We start from the raw sequence: 21,001 nt of genomic DNA, 5'->3' as shown, positions 1-21,001 counted from the left end.
CAGCTTACACAACAATTGGATATAGTGGTTATACCTGCAAGTAAACACTAAAGTGGAAAATACACAAACAAAGAAGGGAGAAGTAGGACAGTGGAAAACACTACATTAAAGATTAAAACAAACCTTGGGAAGAGAAAAATGCAGACGTACACAGGAAAATAACGCAAAAAAATATGAAATGAGAAATACAAAAGTAAACATTTTGAATTCATGAGGTATATTTCACTATGTATATCAAGTGAAGAAAAATATCTACGGAATAAAGTGCACAACGTGGAGCAGGGGTGTAATGACATGCACTAATATCTTGAGGTATGAAGTTAAACAAAAAGGAGTTACCACTGTAAAGCATGTTTTCATTTTGCATAGTTGCAGTGCCGAACAGTCACTAAATCGGTGATAGCCCAGAAAAGCTAAACTATGAACTCTTCATATACTTAAAAAAAGTTAAAGAGCCATTAACAGATCCCAGTGGGCACTGTTAGGAAAGAAACTGAGAAGTGGGTGCTGAGTAAGCAGTGGTTTGGTTGTGTGCAATAGTTAAATTGTTATTGATAGTAGAAGCTATTCAAGGATGCTAAGCAGGATAGCACCATTTTCCACATACTGGAAAAAGGAGATTTCTGGACTTAACGCACAATAGTACATAAACTAAAATCCATGTAAATGTTTATTTTAAACATGTGTTCTGTTACATATGTTTCAGTAAACCTACTGGCTCACCTGGGATTCATGACAAGGCGTCGGAAGAAGTAGGTCCACGTGATGTAATCCATTGCATCCTGCTTTGAGGAGATCGTTCCACCAGCTATTTCTGCATTCAAGTGATCTGCTAGCACTTCCAGCAAGCTGACAAAAAAGCATAAAAGGAATAATCATCCACAGAAAATGTTGCACAACATTGTTCTGTTTTCACAGCGGTCAGGATTATAATTTTTTTTAAGCATACAATACTTGCCAGCACATATTTTGCTGGACTCTCAAACCACTACTTATCATACCTTAGCATTACCTAACACACAGTTCTAAGTTTCCTAATTTCTATCACGCTTGATCCTTTGAATTCCACCCTTCATATCAGACTTCATTCGAGCTGAAACATATTATCAAATCATCAAATGTTCACTCACTATATTTTCATTTAGCTGTCAAAATGTTGCAACACATCCAACTCCAATTCTTATCTGAAAAACTGTTCTGCACTGAGGGTTCACTACCAATCAGAAGAAAGATTCTCACCAGGCTTAACTTTGTAAGGGGAAAAGATCAAGCAATCCTTTTCATGCTCCATCCCATATTTTGAATCCCATTCCGTTCACCATATCCTGGAAATTTGCTTGCCTGAAATTATGATACAGCGTAATAGCCTTATAATCATGACTAAATGGTGGCAATTCAGTGAACTTAAGAAGCAGTTGTCTTGTAACACTACCTCACATCCTAAAACTACTTTTGCAAATTGGCCCCATAATCTTTAAATTAAGCCTAAATTAATGTTTCGGTTTTTGTGGTTTCCCTTTTTAATGACCACTTTTTTAGGGCATATGAAACTCATTTTTCACACATGTCTACATTCTAAACTATTTGGTCAATTCATAAAGGCTTTTATGAGTATGTAAAGTAGTACTATAGGAGAACTAATTCATGGACTATTGAATGCCTTGATAAACGGTCTCCCTTTTGTTGTTACTCACATTTTCTAATTTGTGCTCCTAAAGTAAATAACTCACATGGTCCTTAAAACACCTAGGGCCTGGTCTGTGAAGTGGTGTGCCTTTATCTGGGTTTACAGAGGGTAGACCCGGTCAGTGCAACCTATTATAGTTAATGTGCTGCACCCAAAGCCACTGTGAACGTGTGCCTGACCTGGGGGCAGCGCATTAGGGAATGACAGATAGGCTTTTTGAAGGAGCAGGTCCATCTTTCACTTTGCAGGCAGCAACACAGTCTTCCTTTCGAAGAGGGACAGGGACCCCATGCAGGCGGGTGCAGCGAGTGTATGATCTCCGTGTTCAGTGCAGAAAAGGTCTGTCCCCATTGATTAAGAAAGTGCAACACTGTCCTGATAACTTGTGTACCTGGGGACAGCAAGGCACACTCTGTAGCAGAGGTGTCTATCAACTGGGGAGGAGAAGATGAGTATCTAAGCATGGGCACAGTGCTGCATCTAGTAGAGGAAAATATCATAGGGACGGACTATGAAGACTTCTCCCTATTGTTAGCAACTGTAGGAGAGAAGGATCCAGATCTAGTGTGGTTGAGGTAGGCCCCCTTCTGATCAGAGAGGATAAGCGGGGGTAAGAGTAAAATGAGCCAAAGTTGCAGCGAGAAACGCAATCACAACAGGCAATATGTTCTGGTAGGCTACACTAATCCTACCCCAGTCTCTTCTTTACATGGAACATAAGGAATGAACAGTGTAGCTACCGTGCAGCACAGAGGGAAGATCCCTATGTCTGGCAAGCATCGGCCAGTGTAATAGCTGAGGAGGATGGCCGAGTGGGCCCTTTCTTTTGTGCTAACAAGGGCCTTCTGTATTGCAAGGTAAAGAAAGCAGGAGAGGTTGTTACACAGTTAATAGTACCCCTCCCCTTTAGGGACCAGGACCTGCATATAGCACTCAGTCAGACTAGAGGGGGGCACTATGGAAGAGAAAAAAATGCAGGAGTACCTCCTAATGCGCTTTTACCGGCCCGGGGTTTTCTCGGATATCCTCAGATTCTGTGCAGCCTGTGATTGATGTCAGCTGGTTAACCCCCACCCCCGTTCGATTAAAGCCCCATTGAGACCCCTGCCCAATATAGATAGACCCTTCTCAAGAGTGGGCATATATCGGATAGGTCCCCTGGTGACCTCTGTCTGGGGACACCAGTATAAATTAGTGTTCATGGACTACGCCACACGATATTCCGAGGCAATTCCCCTTTCCAGCATGACCACCAAAGCAGTAGTCCAGGCAATGACAGTTTTTTTCCAGAGTGGGGTTTCCCAAAGAACTCCTCAAGGACCAGGGAACCCCCTTCATGTTTAGACTCATGGCCCAAATATGTCACTTGTTAAGAATCACCCAAAGTACCACCCGCAAACCGATAGTCTTGTGGAAAGGTACAACTGTACCATCAAAACCGTCCGAAAATACTGGTGTCCGAAACAGGGAGGGAATGGGACCCTAAACTGCCTCTAGTACTGTATACAATACATACACACGCTCAATTCTCCACGTGTTACAGTCCAGGCCAGCTTGTGTTTAGCAGACAAGAAATGCGTTACTTACCTGTAACTGCAGTTATCCAGTATTGGTGTCTTTCATAGATTCACATGCCTGAATCATTCCCCGTCGTCGAGACGGGAGTCTCCGGTACATAGAAAAGTAATGTCCTATAGACATACATAGAGAATAGTAGGCCTAAAGGCCTCACCTTGTCCATGTCCTTTTGTAAAAAGGACCAAACTCTAGAGAAGAGCCAATCAGCTATCACCTCCCTCTAGAACCTTCCTGGCAGGAGCCTCAGTCCCTCAGATTTTCGTACGCACTAAGCTAAGTAGGCGTAACACAGAGAGTTAGGTGAGTCCTTCCAGGGAAGGCGGGAGGGTTGCATGTGAATCTATGAAAGACACCAATACTGGATAACTGCAGTTACAGGTAAGTAACGCATTTCTTATCCAGTATTATGGGTGTCTTTCATAGATTCACATGCCTGAATCAGAGTAGCAAGCAATGCAGAGTGCACATTTCTGATGGAACAGCCTATACAAGTCCTTAGGTAAGACACCATGCGAGCATGAACCATCATTAGACATCCACAGTAAGTATTACTAAAGAAATGTGCATACCAGAGTAGGATGGAGGGACGGAGGAAGGCTCACCTTACTGAAATAGATGGCGTAACACTGTTTGTCCCACTGCTGCATCATTCATCAGCTCCGTATCCAGGCAGTAGTGCCTAGTGAAGGTATGCAGCGACTTCAATGTTGCCGCCCTGCAAATGTCAATGACTGGCACCCCTGCAAAGAGAGCCATAGAAGTGGGCATAGCTCTTGTGGAGTGCGCTCTCACTTTGGAATGCAATGGCTGTCCGGCTTGGTCATGACAGAAAGCAATGGCTGTAGAAATCCATCTGGAGATGCTCTGCTTGGCAAGCGGTAGACCTTTCCTAGGTCTGCTGTAAGCTACGAATAGCTGGTTAGGTTTCCTGAATGTTTTCGTTTTGTCAATGTAAAACTACAAGCATCGCTTGAGATCCAAAGAAAACAGCGATCTTTCAGCTGCCGTGCTTGGGTTTGGAACGAAGGAACGCAGAACCACAGGTTCATTTAGGTGGAAGTCCGACTGGACTTTTGAGATAAACCTAGGATTGGTTCTCAGGATTACTCTGTCGTTTTTAAACTGTAGAAAAGGATCCTGGATTGAAAAACGCCTGTAGCTCACTGACCCTCCTTGCAGATGTGAGCACCAGGAGGAGTGCTGTTTTACACGAGACATACTTTAGGTCAGCTCTGTGTACTGGTTCGAACGGATGTTTCATGAGCTGGATAAGAACCACATTGAGATGCCAGGAGGTGGCAACATCCTTACTGGCGGGAAAGATCTGTATAATCGTTTTAGAAATTGCTTAATCAACCCGCTTGACCAAAGCGATGGACTCGTTGAAGTTCTTTTATAACAAGATATTGCTGATAAGTGTACTTTAATGGAGGAGTGGGCTAGGCCCGACTGTGCCAGATGTAATAGATAAGGTAAAAGTTGCTCCAGTGATGTGGAGAAAGACCGAATTCCGTGATCTGCACACCAAACACAAAAGCGCTCCCATTTCAGGGAATACGTTTTGGTCGTGCTATACGCCCTTGCTCTGGCAAGAATGTCTACAGTCTTGTGGAATATTCAGATTGTGGAACTCTCTGAACTCAGGAGCCAGGCGGCTAACCAGAGAAACTTCAGATCCGGATGTTGAACTTGATTGTTGTTCATTGTAAGCAGAGATAGATAATGCCGCAGGTGGACCGGCGGCTCCAGGGATAGACGGTGGAGCTCTGTGAACCAATGTTGCCTCGGCCTGGTTGGGGCTATTAAAATTAGAGTACAAGGCTCCACCTAGATTTTCCTGAGGACTCTGGGAAGCATCGGGAATGGCGGAAAGGCGTACGCAAAGACGTTGTGCCATGCAATGGAAGATGCATTCCCTAGAGACCCTGACTAGGGATGCCAACCTGCGAAGTGTGGGCATTTGGCGTTCATTCTCGTCGCAAATAGATCGATTTGCGGCGTGCCCCATCTGGAGAAGATCTGGTCGATAATTTGTTGATCTAGCTCCCTCTCGTGTGACGATGTTTTCTGCCTGCTCAACGCGTCGGTGAGCACATTGTCCGTGCCTGGGACATATTCCGCCCTTAGGGTTATATTGTGGAGTATGAGCCAATTCCAGATTTTGTTGCAACCCGCGAGAGTGTGTCAGCGAGCGTGGCCTTCCCTCTTTGTTGAGGTAGTGCTTAGTCGTGGTGTTGTCTGTCCAGATGAGCACCAGGGAATGTTTTATTCTTGGCAGGAAAGCTTGAAGGGCCAGGAAGACCGCCCGCAGTTCGAGCAGATTGATATGTAGTTTCTTCTCCATAGGAGACCACTTTCCGCTTATCTGTAGCTCTTGCAGAAAAACTCCACAGCCTTTCAAGGAGGCGCCTGTTGTGACAACATGAGGGGCAGCCGGAAGCAGGAATGGCAAGCCTTGAGACAGGTTTTGAGATGACGACCAGCATTGCAGGGCTCCGACCATCTGAGGAGTCACTTATGTGGTCGTCGAATGACCCTGTGCATTGGACCCACTGCTTCGAGAGCGCCTCCTGTAGAGGTCTCATTCTTAGTCGACAGTGAGGAATCCGGAGGAATACACAATGACATCATCCCCTGGAGGGATTTGAAGAGGCGGACTGTTAAGACTTTCTTCGAGGCTACTATAGCAGCTAGTGCAAGGAGCTTGTTCATCCTCTCTCTGGATGGGAAAGCTTTTGCTGACCGTGTGTCCAGGGTTGCACCTAGGAAACTGATGCACTGACAAGGTTGTAGGACTGATTTTTCCTGATTGAGGGTGAGACCCAAGCAATCGCAAAGCTTTAAACAGGCTTTGGGAGACCTGGACGCGTCTTCTAAGGATGGAGCCTTGAACAGCCAGCCATTCAGATACGGAAAGACTTGGTGATGGTACTGTCTGAAATATGCCGCCACCGGGGAACGACATTTCGTGAAGATGCGCGGTGCAGACTTGAGCCCGAAAGGCAGAACGTGAAACTGCAAGTGTCTGCCCACTACTGCAAATCGCAAGTACTTTTTATGATTCCTGTGAAATGGAATATGGAAGTAAGCGTCCTGTAGGACTAGGGACGCTATAAAAATCCTGCTCTTCCAGTAGTTGCAAGACCTCCTGGATTACCATGCGAAACGACTGCTTCTTTAGGAATTTGTTGAGGGCCCTGAAGTCCAAGATTGGTCTCCACTTCTTGACTTTTTTCTGGATCAAAATGAAGCAGGAATAAAACCTTTTTCCCTTCTGAGGTGGAGGTACTCTCTCTATTGCTCCCTTCTACAGCATAATCGAGATCTCTCGTAGAAGCAGCCCTATATTTTCGCTGTCCTTTACCTTGAAAGGACGACTTCCCAAAAGGGGATTGCTTGTTTTGCTGTTGATGGCGCTGTTGGTATTGCGGTCTACTCTGGCCTGAAGAGCAGGAAGACTTGTATTGATAATTTCCTCTGTAGGAAGACCGCCCTCTTCCTCCATTTCCACTAAAGGACTGGTTCCTATACTGAAGAGTGCCCAAAGCTCTTGCAGTGTCTGCTTCGTTAATTGTTTGTGCCAAATAGCAACTGGCTATCATATGGCATGTCCAGAATCTTTGTTTACACCTCGGGACGGAAAGAGCCATCCTTGGAGCCGCAAGACTGCTGCTCCAGCCAACTGGCGGAACCTTGTCATAGCGATATCAATCGCGCAGTCTATAGTTTCTGACGCCGATGCTTCACCATCTAGCAGAATCCTCTTTGGATGAATCTGGCAATTCCGACAGGCATGGGGCTATGTGTGCCCACAATTGTCTATGATAGCGTCCCAAGAGCGCTAGGGCGTTCGCGGCCTTTACCGTCATAGCCGACATTGAGGAAAACCTGTTCCCAATGTTGTCCACTCTTTTCCCCCCTTATCAGGAGGAAGCGACAAAGGGGCCGAAGGATTCCTGGAGTTCTTCTGGGTCGCCTATGCCACTACAGAGTTCGGCTTACGATATCCTGTTAAACACGCCGGTGCTGTATCTGGCGCCCTATACCCCTTCTGACTATAGGTAATCGATAATCTGTAATGACCTTAATACCTTCTTGAGAGGTTCTTTGAAGTCATACAAGAAGCAGACCTGTTCTTGAGAGGCCATTGAGATCTTAAAACGTTGAGCAGCCTTCTCTACCACCATATAAGAGATTCCAGAATTGTCGGAATTTCCCTAGTCGACGAGCCCGTCGACGAGATCGCAGTCATAGACTATGCCGTCGTAGACGAGCAGTCATAGACGAGGCCGTCGTAGACGACGCCATAGACGATCCATCGTAGACGAAGCCGTCGTAGACAAGCCATCGCAGAGGAGCCATCGTAGATGAGGCCGTCGTAGACGAGGCCATCATAGACTAGGCCATCATAGACGAGGCCATCATAGACGAGGCCATCATAGACAAGGCCATTCTAGACTAGGGCATAGTCGACGCCGTAGACAGGCCGTCGTAGACGAGCAGTCATAGACGAGGCCGTCGATGGCGATGCCGTCGTATACGAGCCATCGAAGACGAGCCCTCGTAGATGAAGCCATCGTAGACTAGGCCATCGTAGACAAGGCCATCGTAGACCAGGCCAACGTCGACGCCGTAGACAGGCCGTCGTAGACGAAAAGTCATAGACGAGCTATCGTAGACAAGCCATCGTAGACAAGCCATCGTAGATGAGGCCATAGTAGACAAGCCAATCGTAGATGAGGCCATCGTAGATGAGGCCATCGTAGATGAGGCCTTCGTAGATGAGGCCATCGTAGATGAGGCCATCGTAGATGAGGCCATCGTAGATGAGGCCATCGTAGACAAGCCATCGTAGACAGGCCATCGTAGACAGGCCATCGTAGATGAGGCCATCGTAGATGAGGCCGTCGTAGATGAGGCCGTCGTAGACGAGGCCATCGTAGACGAGGCCATCGTAGATGAGGCCGTTGTAGACTAGCAGTCATAGACGCTCTCGTCGTCGACGCTCTCATCGTCGACGAGCCGTCGTCGACGAGCCATCGTAGACGAGCCGTCGTAGACGAGCCATCGTAGATGAGCCGTCGTAGACGAGCCGTCGTAGACGAGCCATCGTAGACGAGCCATCGTAGACGAGCCATCGAAGACGAGCCCTCGTAGATGAAGCCATCGTAGACTAGGCCATCGTAGACAAGGCCATCGTAGACAAGGCCAACGTCGACGCCGTAGACAGGCCGTCGTAGACGAGCAGTCATAGACGAGCTATCGTAGACAAGCCATCGTAGACAAGCCATAGTAGACAAGCCAATCGTAGACGAAGCCAATCGTAGACGAGGCCATCGTAGATGAGGCCATCGTAGATGAGGCCATCGTAGACAAGCCATCGTAGACAAGCCATCGTAGACAAGCCATCGTAGATGAGGCCATCGTAGATGAGGCCGTCGTAGATGAGGCCGTCGTAGACGAGGCCATCGTAGATGAGGCCGTCGTAGACTAGCAGTCATAGACGCTCTCGTCGTCGACGCTCTCATCGTCGACGAGCCGTCGTCGACGAGCCATCGTAGACGAGCCGTCGTAGACGAGCCATCGTAGATGAGCCGTCGTAGACGAGCCATCGTAGACGAGCCATCGTAGACGAGCCATCGTAGACGAGCCATCGTAGATGAGCCGTCGTAGACGAGACCATCGTAGACGAGGCCATCGTAGACGAGGCCATCGTAGACGAGGTTGGCTTCTTAGTCTTTACCTCAGACGGTATAGAAGACGCCTTTCTGAAGGGTCCTATGACCAGAGGAGGTGATTTTGACGGCTCAGAAGTCGTCTTTTTTACATGATTTTTCTCCAAAAGCAAGTCCTTTACTCTCCTTTTCCACAGAGTGAGGAGATTTTGAAGGACTGTGCCCAGAAGACCCATGAGTGGTCTTTTTGAGGGCCTTCTCAGGACGTTTCCCTGAGGAATGAGTCTGAGGAGATTCTCTTCTCTTTTGAGGTCTCCTAGACGTTGAGGACGCCGCCTCATCTCAGTCACTGGAGAAAATAAAAAACCTCCTTTCTGGTCTTAGTGTCTCAAAAACTTACTTGAGAAAGTGCGACAGACTTTCAGTCTTTGGCCTGTGGTATAGACAGTAAATGCAGTCGGTGTGAGGATCAGAGCAGAGCAACCTCTTCCTTACCAGACCTTCTTTAAAGAATGTATGAAACAAGTTACTTACCTGTAACTTTAGTTCTCCAGTATTGGTAACTTTCATAGATTCCCATTGCTTGTATCATTCCCCGTCGTCGGAATGGGAGCCTCGGTAATAATATATATATATATATATATACCTAGGTAAATACACCCTAATAGGTGTAAAAAAGGTAAAAAATTAGGCCTAGGCCTCATTATCTTTTGCAGCCTATTGCTGTCATTATGTAAAAAGACCCAAAGTCCCCTTAGCAACCAATCAGATCAGCCTCACCCTGTAGAACCTTCCTGAGAAAGCTCAGAGCCTCAGATTTTCGTAGCCGTTGCTTTGCCACATAATCACCTAGCCCTAAAGTGAGCTTTCCCAGGGGAGGCGGGTGGGCGCATGGGAATCTATGAAAGTTACCAATACTGGAGAACTAAAGTTACAGGTAAGTAACTTGTTTCTTACTCCAGTATTGGAACTTTCATAGATTCCCATTGCTTGTATCAGAGTAGATAGCAGTTAGCATACCTCAAACATTTCGTGCACAGTACAGAATCATTATAAGCTAATGACATCACAGAGTATAACAACTATAAAGCAGTAACAAAGCATAATAAACGAAATGTTTGAAAAAACAGGAGGAGGGAAGAGAGGAAAGCTCACCTCTTATTGGAAGAGATTTCTCAGGACTGCCTGTCCTACAGCCGAATCCTCCTTTGCAGCCGCCTCCAGGCAGTAATGTCTCGTGAAGGAGTGCGTACTGCTCCAGGTGGCTGCTCTGCAGATGTCCTTTATAGATACTCCAGCAAACAGCGCCGCTGATGCTGAGACCGACCTTGTGGAATGTGCCTTCACCTGTCCTTGTAAAGGTTTGCCTGCCGCCTGGTGGCAGAACCGGATCGCACTAGTTATCCATCTAGATATCCCTTGTTTTGACAAAGGAAAACCTTTCCTTGGGGCTCCGAAAGCCACAAACAGTTGGGGTGTCTTTCGAAATCCAGCTGTGCGTTGTAGATAGAATTTCAAACATCTCTGAACGTCCAGAGAATGAAGTGTCCTCTCAGCCTGGGTTGAAGGCCGAGGAAAAAAAGATTTCAAAATCACTGGCTCGTTAAGATGAAAGTCTGTCGGTACCTTCGGAATGAACTTGGGGTTCATCCGCAGGATAACTGTATCATTCTTGAACTGTAAGAAGGGTTCTTTGATGGTTAAAGCCTGAAGCTCTCCTACTCTCCTTGCAGAGGTGAGTGCCAAAAGAAGCGCCACTTTCCATGATAGGAACTTCAGGTCCGCTTTATGTACTGGCTCAAATGGCGGTCTCATTAGCTGAGCCAGGACCACATTCAGGTGCCACACCGGAGGTGGGGGCCTAACTGGCGGGAAAACTCTAAACAGTCCTTTCAGGAATTGTTTGATTACTCTCGCTGATAATAGAGAGGGACCCGATCTTGTTCTCCTATACCTGGAAATAGCTGCCAAGTGGACCTTGATAGAAGCATGAGCCAGACCTGCTTGTGCCAATGAAAGAATATATGGTAAGAGTTGATGCGGAGCTGACGAGAAAGGATGTACTTTTTCCCTCTGACACCACAAATGGAACCTCTTCCATTTCGCTCTATATGTCTTATTAGTGCTAGGGGCTCGTGCCTGTGCCAAGATGGTCCTGCATTCCTCTGGGATGTTTAAATCCTTAAACTCTCTGTATTCAGGAGCCAAGCCGCCAACTGAAGCGAGCTCGGGTTCGGGTGAAGAACTTGGCCGTTGTACATAGACAGAAGTGTCAGTTTGGGTTGCAGATGAATGGGTGGTGTCTCTGATAGAAGAAGCAACTCCGTGTACCAAAATTGGCGAGCCCAGGCAGGCGCTATTAGTATCATCCTGCACCTGTCCATCTTGAGTTTCTTGAGGACTCGAGGAATTAGGGGAAATGGCGGAAAGGCGTAAACAAACGCGCCTGACCAGGACATCGAAAGGGCATTCCCCAGTGACCCTCGATGGTGTTCCCTGCTTGCGTAACACCGGCATTTCTTGTTCTCCGGTGTTGCAAACAGGTCGATCGCTGGTCTCCCCCAACGGGAGAAGATGTCCTTGATCACTGCGTCCTCCAATTCCCACTCGTGCGAGACTGCTCTCAGGCGGCTTAGCGTATCCGCCTTCGTGTTGCATACTCCTGGAAGGTGTTCTGCTACGAGTGTGATGTTCTGCGCTATCGCCCATTCCCACAGTATTTGGGCTTCCTGTGAAAGCAGTGGCGATCTTGTGCCTCCCTGCTTGTTGACGTAATGCATTGCGGTGGTGTTGTCCGTCCGCACCAGGATTGCTGAATCTGTAATCCTTGGGAGGAAAGCCAACATTGCCAGTCGAATAGCCCTTAGCTCCAGAACGTTGATATGTAGACGACGTTCTTCCGGAGTCCAGTGACCACTGACCTGGAGGTCTTGCATGACCGCTCCCCAACCTTGAAGAGAAGCGTCCGTGGTAATGACCTGAGGAGCCCTTGCAGCCTTGAAACTGAGTCCCACAGTGAGGTGAGATCTTTTCATCCACCATGAAACCGACCGTTTCATCCGCTGGGTTATCGTCACCCTGTCGTCGAACGAACCTTCTACTTGTCTCCACTGAAGGTCCAGCTCCTCCTGCAGGGGGCGCATTCGCAGTCTGCAATGCGGAATCAATTGAATACAGGATGAAATCGACCCTAGAAGAGATTTGTACATCCTGACCGTCATCCAACTTCTCTTTTGGCAACGGGTGGCTGACGATATGAGTTTCATCTGTCTCTCTTCCGATGGGAAGGCTTTGCACTCCTGAGTATCGAGTATCGCTCCCAAGAACTTCACCGTACTTGCAGGTTGAAGAACTGACTTTTCCTTGTTGAGTTGTAAACCCAGATGAATAAAGAGGTTCAAGCACGTGTCCACTGCCTTCGATGCCTCTTGCAAGCTTGGGGCCTTCAGCAGCCAGTCGTCTAAGTACGGGAATACTTCCAGCGACTGTCTCCTCAGAAATGCCGCTACCGGTGCCAGCACCTTTGTGAATATCCGAGGAGCGGACTTTAATCCAAATGGGAGCACCATGAACTGGAAGTGACTCTTGCCTACTGTAAAGCGAAGGAAACGTCTGTGAGCTGGATGGATCGGGATATGAAAATAGGCATCTTCCAGGTCTAATGTTGCCATGTAGTCGCCTGGGTTCAAGAGGCGCAATATGTCCTGGAGTGAAATCATCCGAAACGATAGTTTCGTGAGATAGGTGTTGAGCTCCCTCAAGTCCAGGATAGGACGCCACTTTTGTTTTGTTTTTCGGATCAGAAAAAATCTGGAATAGAAACCTTCTCCCCTTTGTGATAGGGGAACACGCTGGATCGCCCCTTTTTGAAGCATTTGTTGAGCTTCCTCTTGAAGAAGGTTCAGATGGTTGGAAGTAGTGGCGTGGGGAGCTCTTGTAGGTGGAAAGTCCTGGAATTCTAGAGTATGCCCATTCCGGATGATATTTAATACCCACTGATCCGATGTAATCTCTTCCCAGCTGCTCAGATGTTGTGATATCCTGCCGCCCACTGGAGATCCCAGAAGCGGAGGAACAGTTGGCAGAGTCGGGAGGCCGCTATTGACGCTTGCCAGCGTCCTTGCCCTGACGCCCCTGTCGTCCACGAGCGTTTTGGCGAGAGAAAGACTGGGATTGCGACTGCCGCTGATAGTATTGATTGCCATACTGGGGCCTGTAAGACTGCGACTGCTGTGAATATCGCTGTTGCTGATAACCTCCTCTGGGTGAAGAGAAACCTCTTCCTCGTGCTCCATGGAACGGTGTTTTTCTATATTGCAGGTTCCCCAGAGCCCTTGCTGTCTCTGTGTCCTTCTTTATACCCTGTAGGGTTTCGTCGACATGTTTCCCAAACAACATGTCCCCGTCGAAGGGCAAATCCAAAATCCTATTCTGGACCTCTGGCCGGAAGTATGTAGCTCTCAGCCATCCTTGTCGCCGAAGAACCGCTGCACTGCCTAGGGCACGGAAAGAGATGGTGGCGATGTCCATCGCGCAGTCAATCATTTCCGAAGAGGAACGTTGTCCCTCTTCCAGAAGTTTCTGTGCTTCCGCTTTCTGGTCATCCGCTAGCAGATTCACATAGTGTGCCACATCACTCCACATCTGGCGGTCGTACCTTGCTAGGATCGCCAAGGCATTCGCCGCTCTGACCAGCAAGCTAGCCATCGACGAAAAACGCTTCCCAGCGTTGTCCAACCTTCTACCCTCCTTATCCGGCGGAGTCGTGAGGGTGGCCGAAGGATTCCGCGATTTCTTCTGTGCCGCCTGCGATATGACCGAGTCAGGTCTAGGTTGTCCAATCAAACAGGCGGGACTGTCATCCGGAGCTTTATATTTTTTCTCCAAGCGCGGAAGAGTTGGAATGACCGTCGCTGGGGTCTGCATCACTTTCTTCCCTTCCTCCCATATGTGCTCCACAATGGGAATCGAGCGCACGGCCTTACGGTATGCCTCTTTGAAATCGTATAAAAAACAATCCGTAGATGTTGTAGGCATCGCTAACTTAAAGCGCGCTGTGGCTCTTTCCATCAGGCTGAAGAAACCTCCTACATCAGCCGGAGGCGAGTCGACCGGGTCTGGCACTGGTGAAGCCGGATCCGGAGCTATATATTGGTTCCATTCACTCTCCTGGTCTTGATCTTGGTTTTGCCCCGTTTCATCTTCATCCGAGGTATCCACCTGGACTTGCGGAGGATATGCCCTCTCATGTTCTTCCTGTGCAGGCCGCACTGACTGTGCTGCCACCACCTGCGGTTGAACCTGTGCTTGACCTTCCACAGGTTGCGACCCCTTCTTGCTCCTATACTCCTCCAGCATTGCCCTCAAGTCTGTCAAAAGACTCATAGGCATCGATACCATGCCCTGCTGTGGTTGGGTATCTTGGTATGCAACCTGTCTCTCTGGCCGTTGTTCCTTTTGATAATAATATTCCTCATCCAAATCCGAATCATGGTATTTCAGATTCAATTGTGATGGACTGTAAGCATCCCCATACATCTCATTTTCCTCTTCTGAGTAGTCATCCTCATCCAACAAAAGGGGTGGAGGCAATGATGGTACCTTCCTTGGAGAAGTCATATCTGGGGTTATCCTCCTCCTTCTGCTGTTTTCTGGCGCTCCTGTCGTCAACGGCGTTGAAAACAAATCCACCGTTACCTTATTCTGAATCGTCGTCGACGGGATCGTCGACGAGAGTCCCTTCACCGTCGACGGCATCGTCGACGGAACCATCATCGTCGTCGGGTCCACCGTCGACGGGATCGTCGACGGGACTGTCATCGTCGACGGGTCCACCGTCGACGAGCTCGTCGACGGAGCTGTCGTCGTCGACGGGCTCGTCGCCCTCGTCGACGGAATCGTCGTCATCGAGATTGCCACCGTCGACGGAATAGTCATCGTCGACGGGATGGTGGTAACCGTCGACGTGGTCATCGTCGACGACGCCGTCGTCGATCCGGTCTTCGTCGACGGAATCGACATCGAGGTCCTCGTCGACGCTCTCGTCGTCGTCCTCGTCGTCGCTGGGTGGCTCGTCGACGACTGAGGAGACAAAATCACCTCAGATGCTTTAGAGTCCTTTTTGACCCCTGTAGAGGCCTCTACAGTCGGTTTTTTGACGGACTTGGCTACTTTAACCTGGTGGGAAGGCCCAGCCGAGCTCTCATCCAGTTTAGCCTTTTGCACCTGCAGTGCCTGCCTTTCCCTCTCCTTTACACTCACGTGAGGAGATTCGATAGGCCCTGGCTTGCCAGACCTATCAGAGGTCAAACGCACAGCCTTTAAGGGGGGTTCAGTTGAAGTGTCCACAGACGATCCGCCCCTCTTCAATGAAGTCTTTGAAGATGTTGATCTGGCATCTTCCTCATCACCAGACACTACTTCATCCCTCCTTTCCAACTTCCTGAGCCACAGAAGCAGCCGTCCTTCACGATCACGGAGGGTTTTTACAGACATTCTCCTGCATATACTACACTTATCAACCTTATGGTCTGGGTATAGACAGTAAATACAGTCTTGATGTTGATCCTCTGTATAAAGTCGTTTTTTGCCACAAGTGGCACAAGACCTGAAAAGGCTCTTCTTTTCCTTATCAGCCATGACAAAGCTGAAAGAAATCCTTAAAGAAAACTGTTTAAACAGTACCTCAAGTTGAAGTTAGAGCAGAGCTCTAAGGAGACTCCCTGTCACCAACGAAGCGGTAGAAAATCTGAGGCTCTGAGCTTTCTCAGGAAGGTTCTACAGGGTGAGGCTGATCTGATTGGTTGCTAAGGGGACTTTGGGTCTTTTTACATAATGACAGCAATAGGCTGCAAAAGATAATGAGGCCTAGGCCTAATTTTTTACCTTTTTTACACCTATTAGGGTGTATTTACCTAGGTATATATATATATATATATTATTACAGAGGCTCCCATTCCGACGACGGGGAATGATACAAGCAATGGGAATCTATGAAAGTTCCAATACTGGAGTAATTGAAGATAATCCATAGAAAAGAATCCTTGACAACAAAGTCATTTAATGAAGTGAAAAAAACACATAATCTGAGCAGAGCTCAGAGGAGACTCCCTTGGCACAACGTGCGGTAGAAAATCTGAGGGACTGAGGCTCCTGCCAGGAAGGTTCTAGAGGGAGGTGATAGCTGATTGGCTCTTCTCTAGAGTTTGGTCCTTTTTACAAAAGGACATGGATATGTTACTAAGGTGAGGCCTTTAGGCCTACTATTCTCTATGTATGTCTATAGGACATTACTTTTCTATGTACCGGAGACTCCCGTCTCGACGACGGGGAATGATTCAGGCATGTGAATCTATGAAAGACACCCATAATACTAGATAACTTAGGACCCTTCTAGACAAGGCAGCGGAGGGCTGGGTCTACTCGAGTATGCAGAGAGCCGAAGAGATACAAAACGTTTTGGGAAGAGGTCCAACAACACAGAGAAAGTACAGGAGAGACAGCTATAGGGGTATGACCACCACAGTAAACTGAGAGAGTTACAAGTGGGCAAAAAAGCATTGATTTTCCTACCGTCTACTAATAATAAACTCTGAGGTCCTGATTACGATCTTGGCGGATGGGATACTCCGTCACAAACATCACGGATATCCAGTCCACTATATTACAAGTTCCATAGGATATAATGGACTTGTAATATAGTGGACAGGATATCCATCACATTTGTGATGGAGTAACCCTGTCCACCAAGATCATAATCAAGCCCTTAGCCAAATGGCAGGGCCCTTTTACAGTAACAGCACAGATCACTCCGGTGACCTACCGATTAGTAGCTCACTGTCCAGCAAAATGGCAGATATACCTTATTAATCTCTCAAAAGATGGGAAGAGGATCACGGTCCAGGGAGTACCTCTCATCTGCCTCTCTTAGTGATCAATACACAACCACTGGAGATCTCCTTCCCTCCAGAGTAAAAACCCTTCAGCACAGAAGAGGCATGAGTAGGAACACATTTGAGTACCATGCAGAGAAAACAACTCTTCAGCTTGGTGGAACAGAACCAGACTTCTTCCCTCGCACCCAGGGGAAACCACCATGGTAGAGCATGACCTACACACAGAGAACGGCTGGGGATAAGCTTACGGCCGTACAGGATTCCAGAAGCTAGGAGGCAGACTGTTGAACACAAAGTGGCCAGCCTGCTAGAAGGGAGGATAAAAGAATCGTCCAGTAGCCCTTGGTGTTCCCCGTAGTGCTAGTGCCAAAACTCAACGGCACTATACGTTTTTGCATAGATTTCCACCTGCCTCTCTAAATTCGATACATACCCCATGCATAGGGTGGATGAGTTTATTGAGAATCTAGGGTCTGCCACCTACCTCACCACCCTGGACTTGACAAAAGGGTAAAAATGATTGAAAACAGGCCTCTATGAGTTCAGGGTCCTTCCCATTGGCTTGCCTGGAGCAATCGGTACCTTTCAGAGACTGATGGATGTCCTGCAAGGCCCTATCATGAGTGCGCAGCCGACCACCTGCATCACACTGTCCTCTGTAGCCCCTCCTGGAATCAGCATTTCGAACGCCTGAAGGCATTGCTCACTACCCTCCAGCGCGCCTGTCTCACAGCAAACCCAGATAAGTGTAACCTCACCACCAACTCTGTGAAGTATCTGAGATACCATGTAAAAGATGGGAAAGACAGCCCCCAGGTAGACAAGGTACAGGTGATAAAAGACCTACCCAGGCCCGTAGACAAAAAGGGAGTCAGGTCTTTCCTTGGACTCATAGGATATTACAGTCGATTTATCCCTAGATTTTCAGAGATGGCTTCCCCCTTGATGGATCTATTACAAAAATAACAGCCAAACAAAATCTCGGTTTGGTCTCTTTCTCATCAGAACAGTTATGACTGGTTGAAGAATGCCTTGTGTAAACGTCCAATGTTAGTTTGTGCGGATTTTGCAAAGCAGTTTGTTCTACAGATGGGCACCTTGATAAAGGTCTAAGGGCTTTGTTGGCCCAACCAGATCAGTCGGTTTATCTGCACCCAGTGGTCTACATCTGCAGCAAGTTGCTAACTCACGAGGGTCACTACCCCACCACCGAAAATAAGTGCCTCGCGATCAAGTGGTCTGTTGAAGCCCTACAGTATTATTTGTTGGGATTAAAAAAAATATATTTTTATTAACATTTTTCAAATATGCTCACAGTACAGTATGACATGAATGTACAAGTAACCAGAGTGTAGGCGGTCGATTAGCGGACACATCGCCTGTATCATGTAGGAGTACATGAATCATTAGTCCACTTGTCCTTGCCGTAAAGCGAGTTTGGGGGGAAGAACTAGGGGTGATAAACCGGGTATGTAATGTGAGGGGGGGAATATAAAAAAAAAGAGGGGGGTGCAGGGAGTGGATCGCGTGGAGGACTTATGGACTGTGTCAGCAGCTATCTATCGGGGTGGTTCTGTACTGCAGACCTATATATATATCGGGGATGTCTAATTAGGGATGTCACGGGGCGTAGCAGGGGGCGGCAGCGCACCTCAGCACGTGTAAGTTGCACTGAATGACTTGGTGGGGGCCTCAGGGGAGGTCGCCATGCGTACGCTCTATTATGAGGTTTGCGTTGTCAGGGTTGCAGGAGCGCTGTGAGGAGTGACCGGGGCCGTGTGTATGTGCTTTTGTTGGAATTGGTGGAGTAACATGGCCTATTCCATTGATATGGGGTGCTTCCTCTGCCCTCTCGCCTCCTCTTCACTCAGATTTTCCTCCTCGGCTTTCGCCCATTTCTGCACCGCTCCCACCCACGCTTTTAATGGGGGCCCTGACGCTGCTCACCAGTGCATGGCGATGTTCCTTTTGGCCAACAGTAGGGATAGAGCTGCGAAGCGTACCTGCACTTTGTGTGTTTTTGGTCTGCGGAAGATTCTAAGTGCCACTGCTTCCCACGAGTGCAGCTCCGTAAGACCTGTGAGTGTTTGGACTGCATCTAGGATGGTGGTCCAGTAGTGTTGCAAGGCAAAGCTGCCCCAGAACATGTGTTGGAAGTGTGCATCAGGGGAATGACACCTGGGGCATAGGAACAGTGAATCTGGGTAGAACCGGTGGAGGCACGCTGGAGTCTGGTATGCCCTATGCAACATGTAGAATTTTATGTTTTTGAAGCGTGCATTCCTGGACACTTTCTTCGGGAATTCTAAAGCCCTGTGCCATTCTCTGTCATGCAACTGTCATCCGCATTCGTCCTCCCAGGTGGCCCGGAGATCATGCAATAGTTTATGTGCGAGTTCCCTTATGGCTTTATGGAGCCAGGTGACCAGGTGACGCCCGACTCCCATGTATAGGATGGTGTGGACTACTGGGTGTGTCGCTGGCTCGACCACTGTGAGGTCACGGTACGGACGAAAGCTGTGTATGAGCTGACTGGGTGTTAAGAATTGTCCCGGGGGGAGGTCATAGTCGTCTATCAGCTGGTTGTAGGGGCGGAGTTGCCCGTCCGCGAAGAGCCCCTCTGCCTCCGTCAGCTCGCAGTCCGTCCAGACACGTCGCGTGGGAAGTAGGTTTCTTGCCTAGGCCAGCCGACCAGCGGCAGCCGAGGGGAGTAGCATGGAGTCGTTGGTGCCATGCGATGGATTCTTAGCATACAGCGGCGAGCTACCGTCACCTGCAATGGATATGTCTGTTGCGGCTTGGCACCCGGGAGTAACAAACGGCATAGTTCGGGAGTAGGTATCGGTCCCTGTGCGGTGTGTGTTTCCCCGGTGTATCTATTCGCCGTCTTATACGACAGCCATTGGAGTTGCGCCGCTAGGAAGTATGACTCGAAGGCCGGGGCGCCCAGACCGCCCTGCGTAGTGGGGAGTTGCAATTTGGCGAGAGCTATCCTGTGTCAACCCGCCCCCCAAATTAGTGTCCGAAGGCGAGTGTCGAGTTCACGATAGAAGGTCCTGGGTGGGATAACCGGTAGATTCGTAAAGCAGTATAATAATCGGGGAACGATTATCATCTTGGCTATTGCTACACGACCGATCGGGGCCAAAGGGAGGTTCTTCCAGAAGCCTACTGACGCCCTGATTCCTGCTAACACCTTGCGGTGACTGCCCTCATACATGTCCGTAGGGGAATGATAAAGGCGAACACTGAGGTACCGGGGGGCGCTCGTGTTCCGCGGCAGGGTGTGTGTGCCTATCCGGATCGCCCACGGCGTGAGAGAGTGGTGTAGCAGGTACACCGTGGATTTATCCCAATTCACCTGCAACCCGGACGCCCCCGCGAACTCAGTCAGGGTCCTCCATATGGGTGTCAAGTCCATTGTAATGTCTTGGATGTACAGGTGGAGGTCGTCCGCGTAGAGAGACACGCAGTGGACACTGTCAGCTATGGGTATCCCCCATGTAGTTCCCTACCGGCGCAAACGGATCGCCAGGGGCTTCACAGCTAGGGCAAAGATTAGAGGCGATCGGGGGCAGCCCTGTCTAGTACCCCTCTCAACGCGTAATGGAGGCAAAATGTATCGGCCGAGTCTGTCCCGAGATGTGAGGTTGGTGTACAGAAAGCGCGTATAGCGAAGTAGAGTAGGACCTAGACCCGCCCGCTGGAGGACAGCGAAGAGGTAGGGCCACGTAAGGGTGGCAAAAGTTTTTCCAGGTCGAGGATTATACAGGCCGCATGGGGGTACAAGTCCTTGACCTGATCTTGGATGTGAAATAACCGTCGAATGTTTTGGGATGTGTTCCTGCCGGGGACAAACCCGCATTGGTCCGGGTGGATCAAGGGGCATAGAATTTGTTCGTATCAGTTTGCCAGGAGTTTCCCTAAGATTTTGCAGTCCGCGGAAAGGAGCGTTATGGGGCGGTAAGATGATAATTGTTGGGGGCTTAAGGAACGTCACTATGACCGATTCGCATAGGGAGCTTACCACGCTCCAAGGCCTCCGCGAACGTCTCTGTCAGCGGAGGGATCAATAGGGTAGAAAACGTGCTGTAGTACTCGAGAGGTAGACCGTCCAGTCCTGGCGCCTTATTACGAGCTAACGCACGGACCGCGCCCGATATGTC

The 21,001-nt window shown here is 48.7% G+C and overlaps 1 protein-coding gene across 1 annotated transcript in view; it reads right to left on the bottom strand.

Moving 5' to 3' along the window:
• The window catches only part of ASCC3 (activating signal cointegrator 1 complex subunit 3), a 2,217,780-nt gene that overhangs the window by 336,884 nt on the left and 1,859,895 nt on the right, over positions 1-21,001 (bottom strand). The window contains exon 34 of the mRNA XM_086926668.1: positions 724-849. Within this exon, the coding sequence (XP_086782794.1) occupies positions 724-849 (126 nt within the window). The remainder of the gene's footprint in view (positions 1-723; positions 850-21,001) is intronic.

Source organism: Lissotriton vulgaris, chromosome 6, assembly GCF_964263255.1.
Source record: "Lissotriton vulgaris chromosome 6, aLisVul1.2, whole genome shotgun sequence".
Taxonomy (NCBI): domain Eukaryota; kingdom Metazoa; phylum Chordata; class Amphibia; order Caudata; family Salamandridae; genus Lissotriton; species Lissotriton vulgaris.
This window is presented reverse-complemented; position numbering and strand designations above follow the sequence as displayed.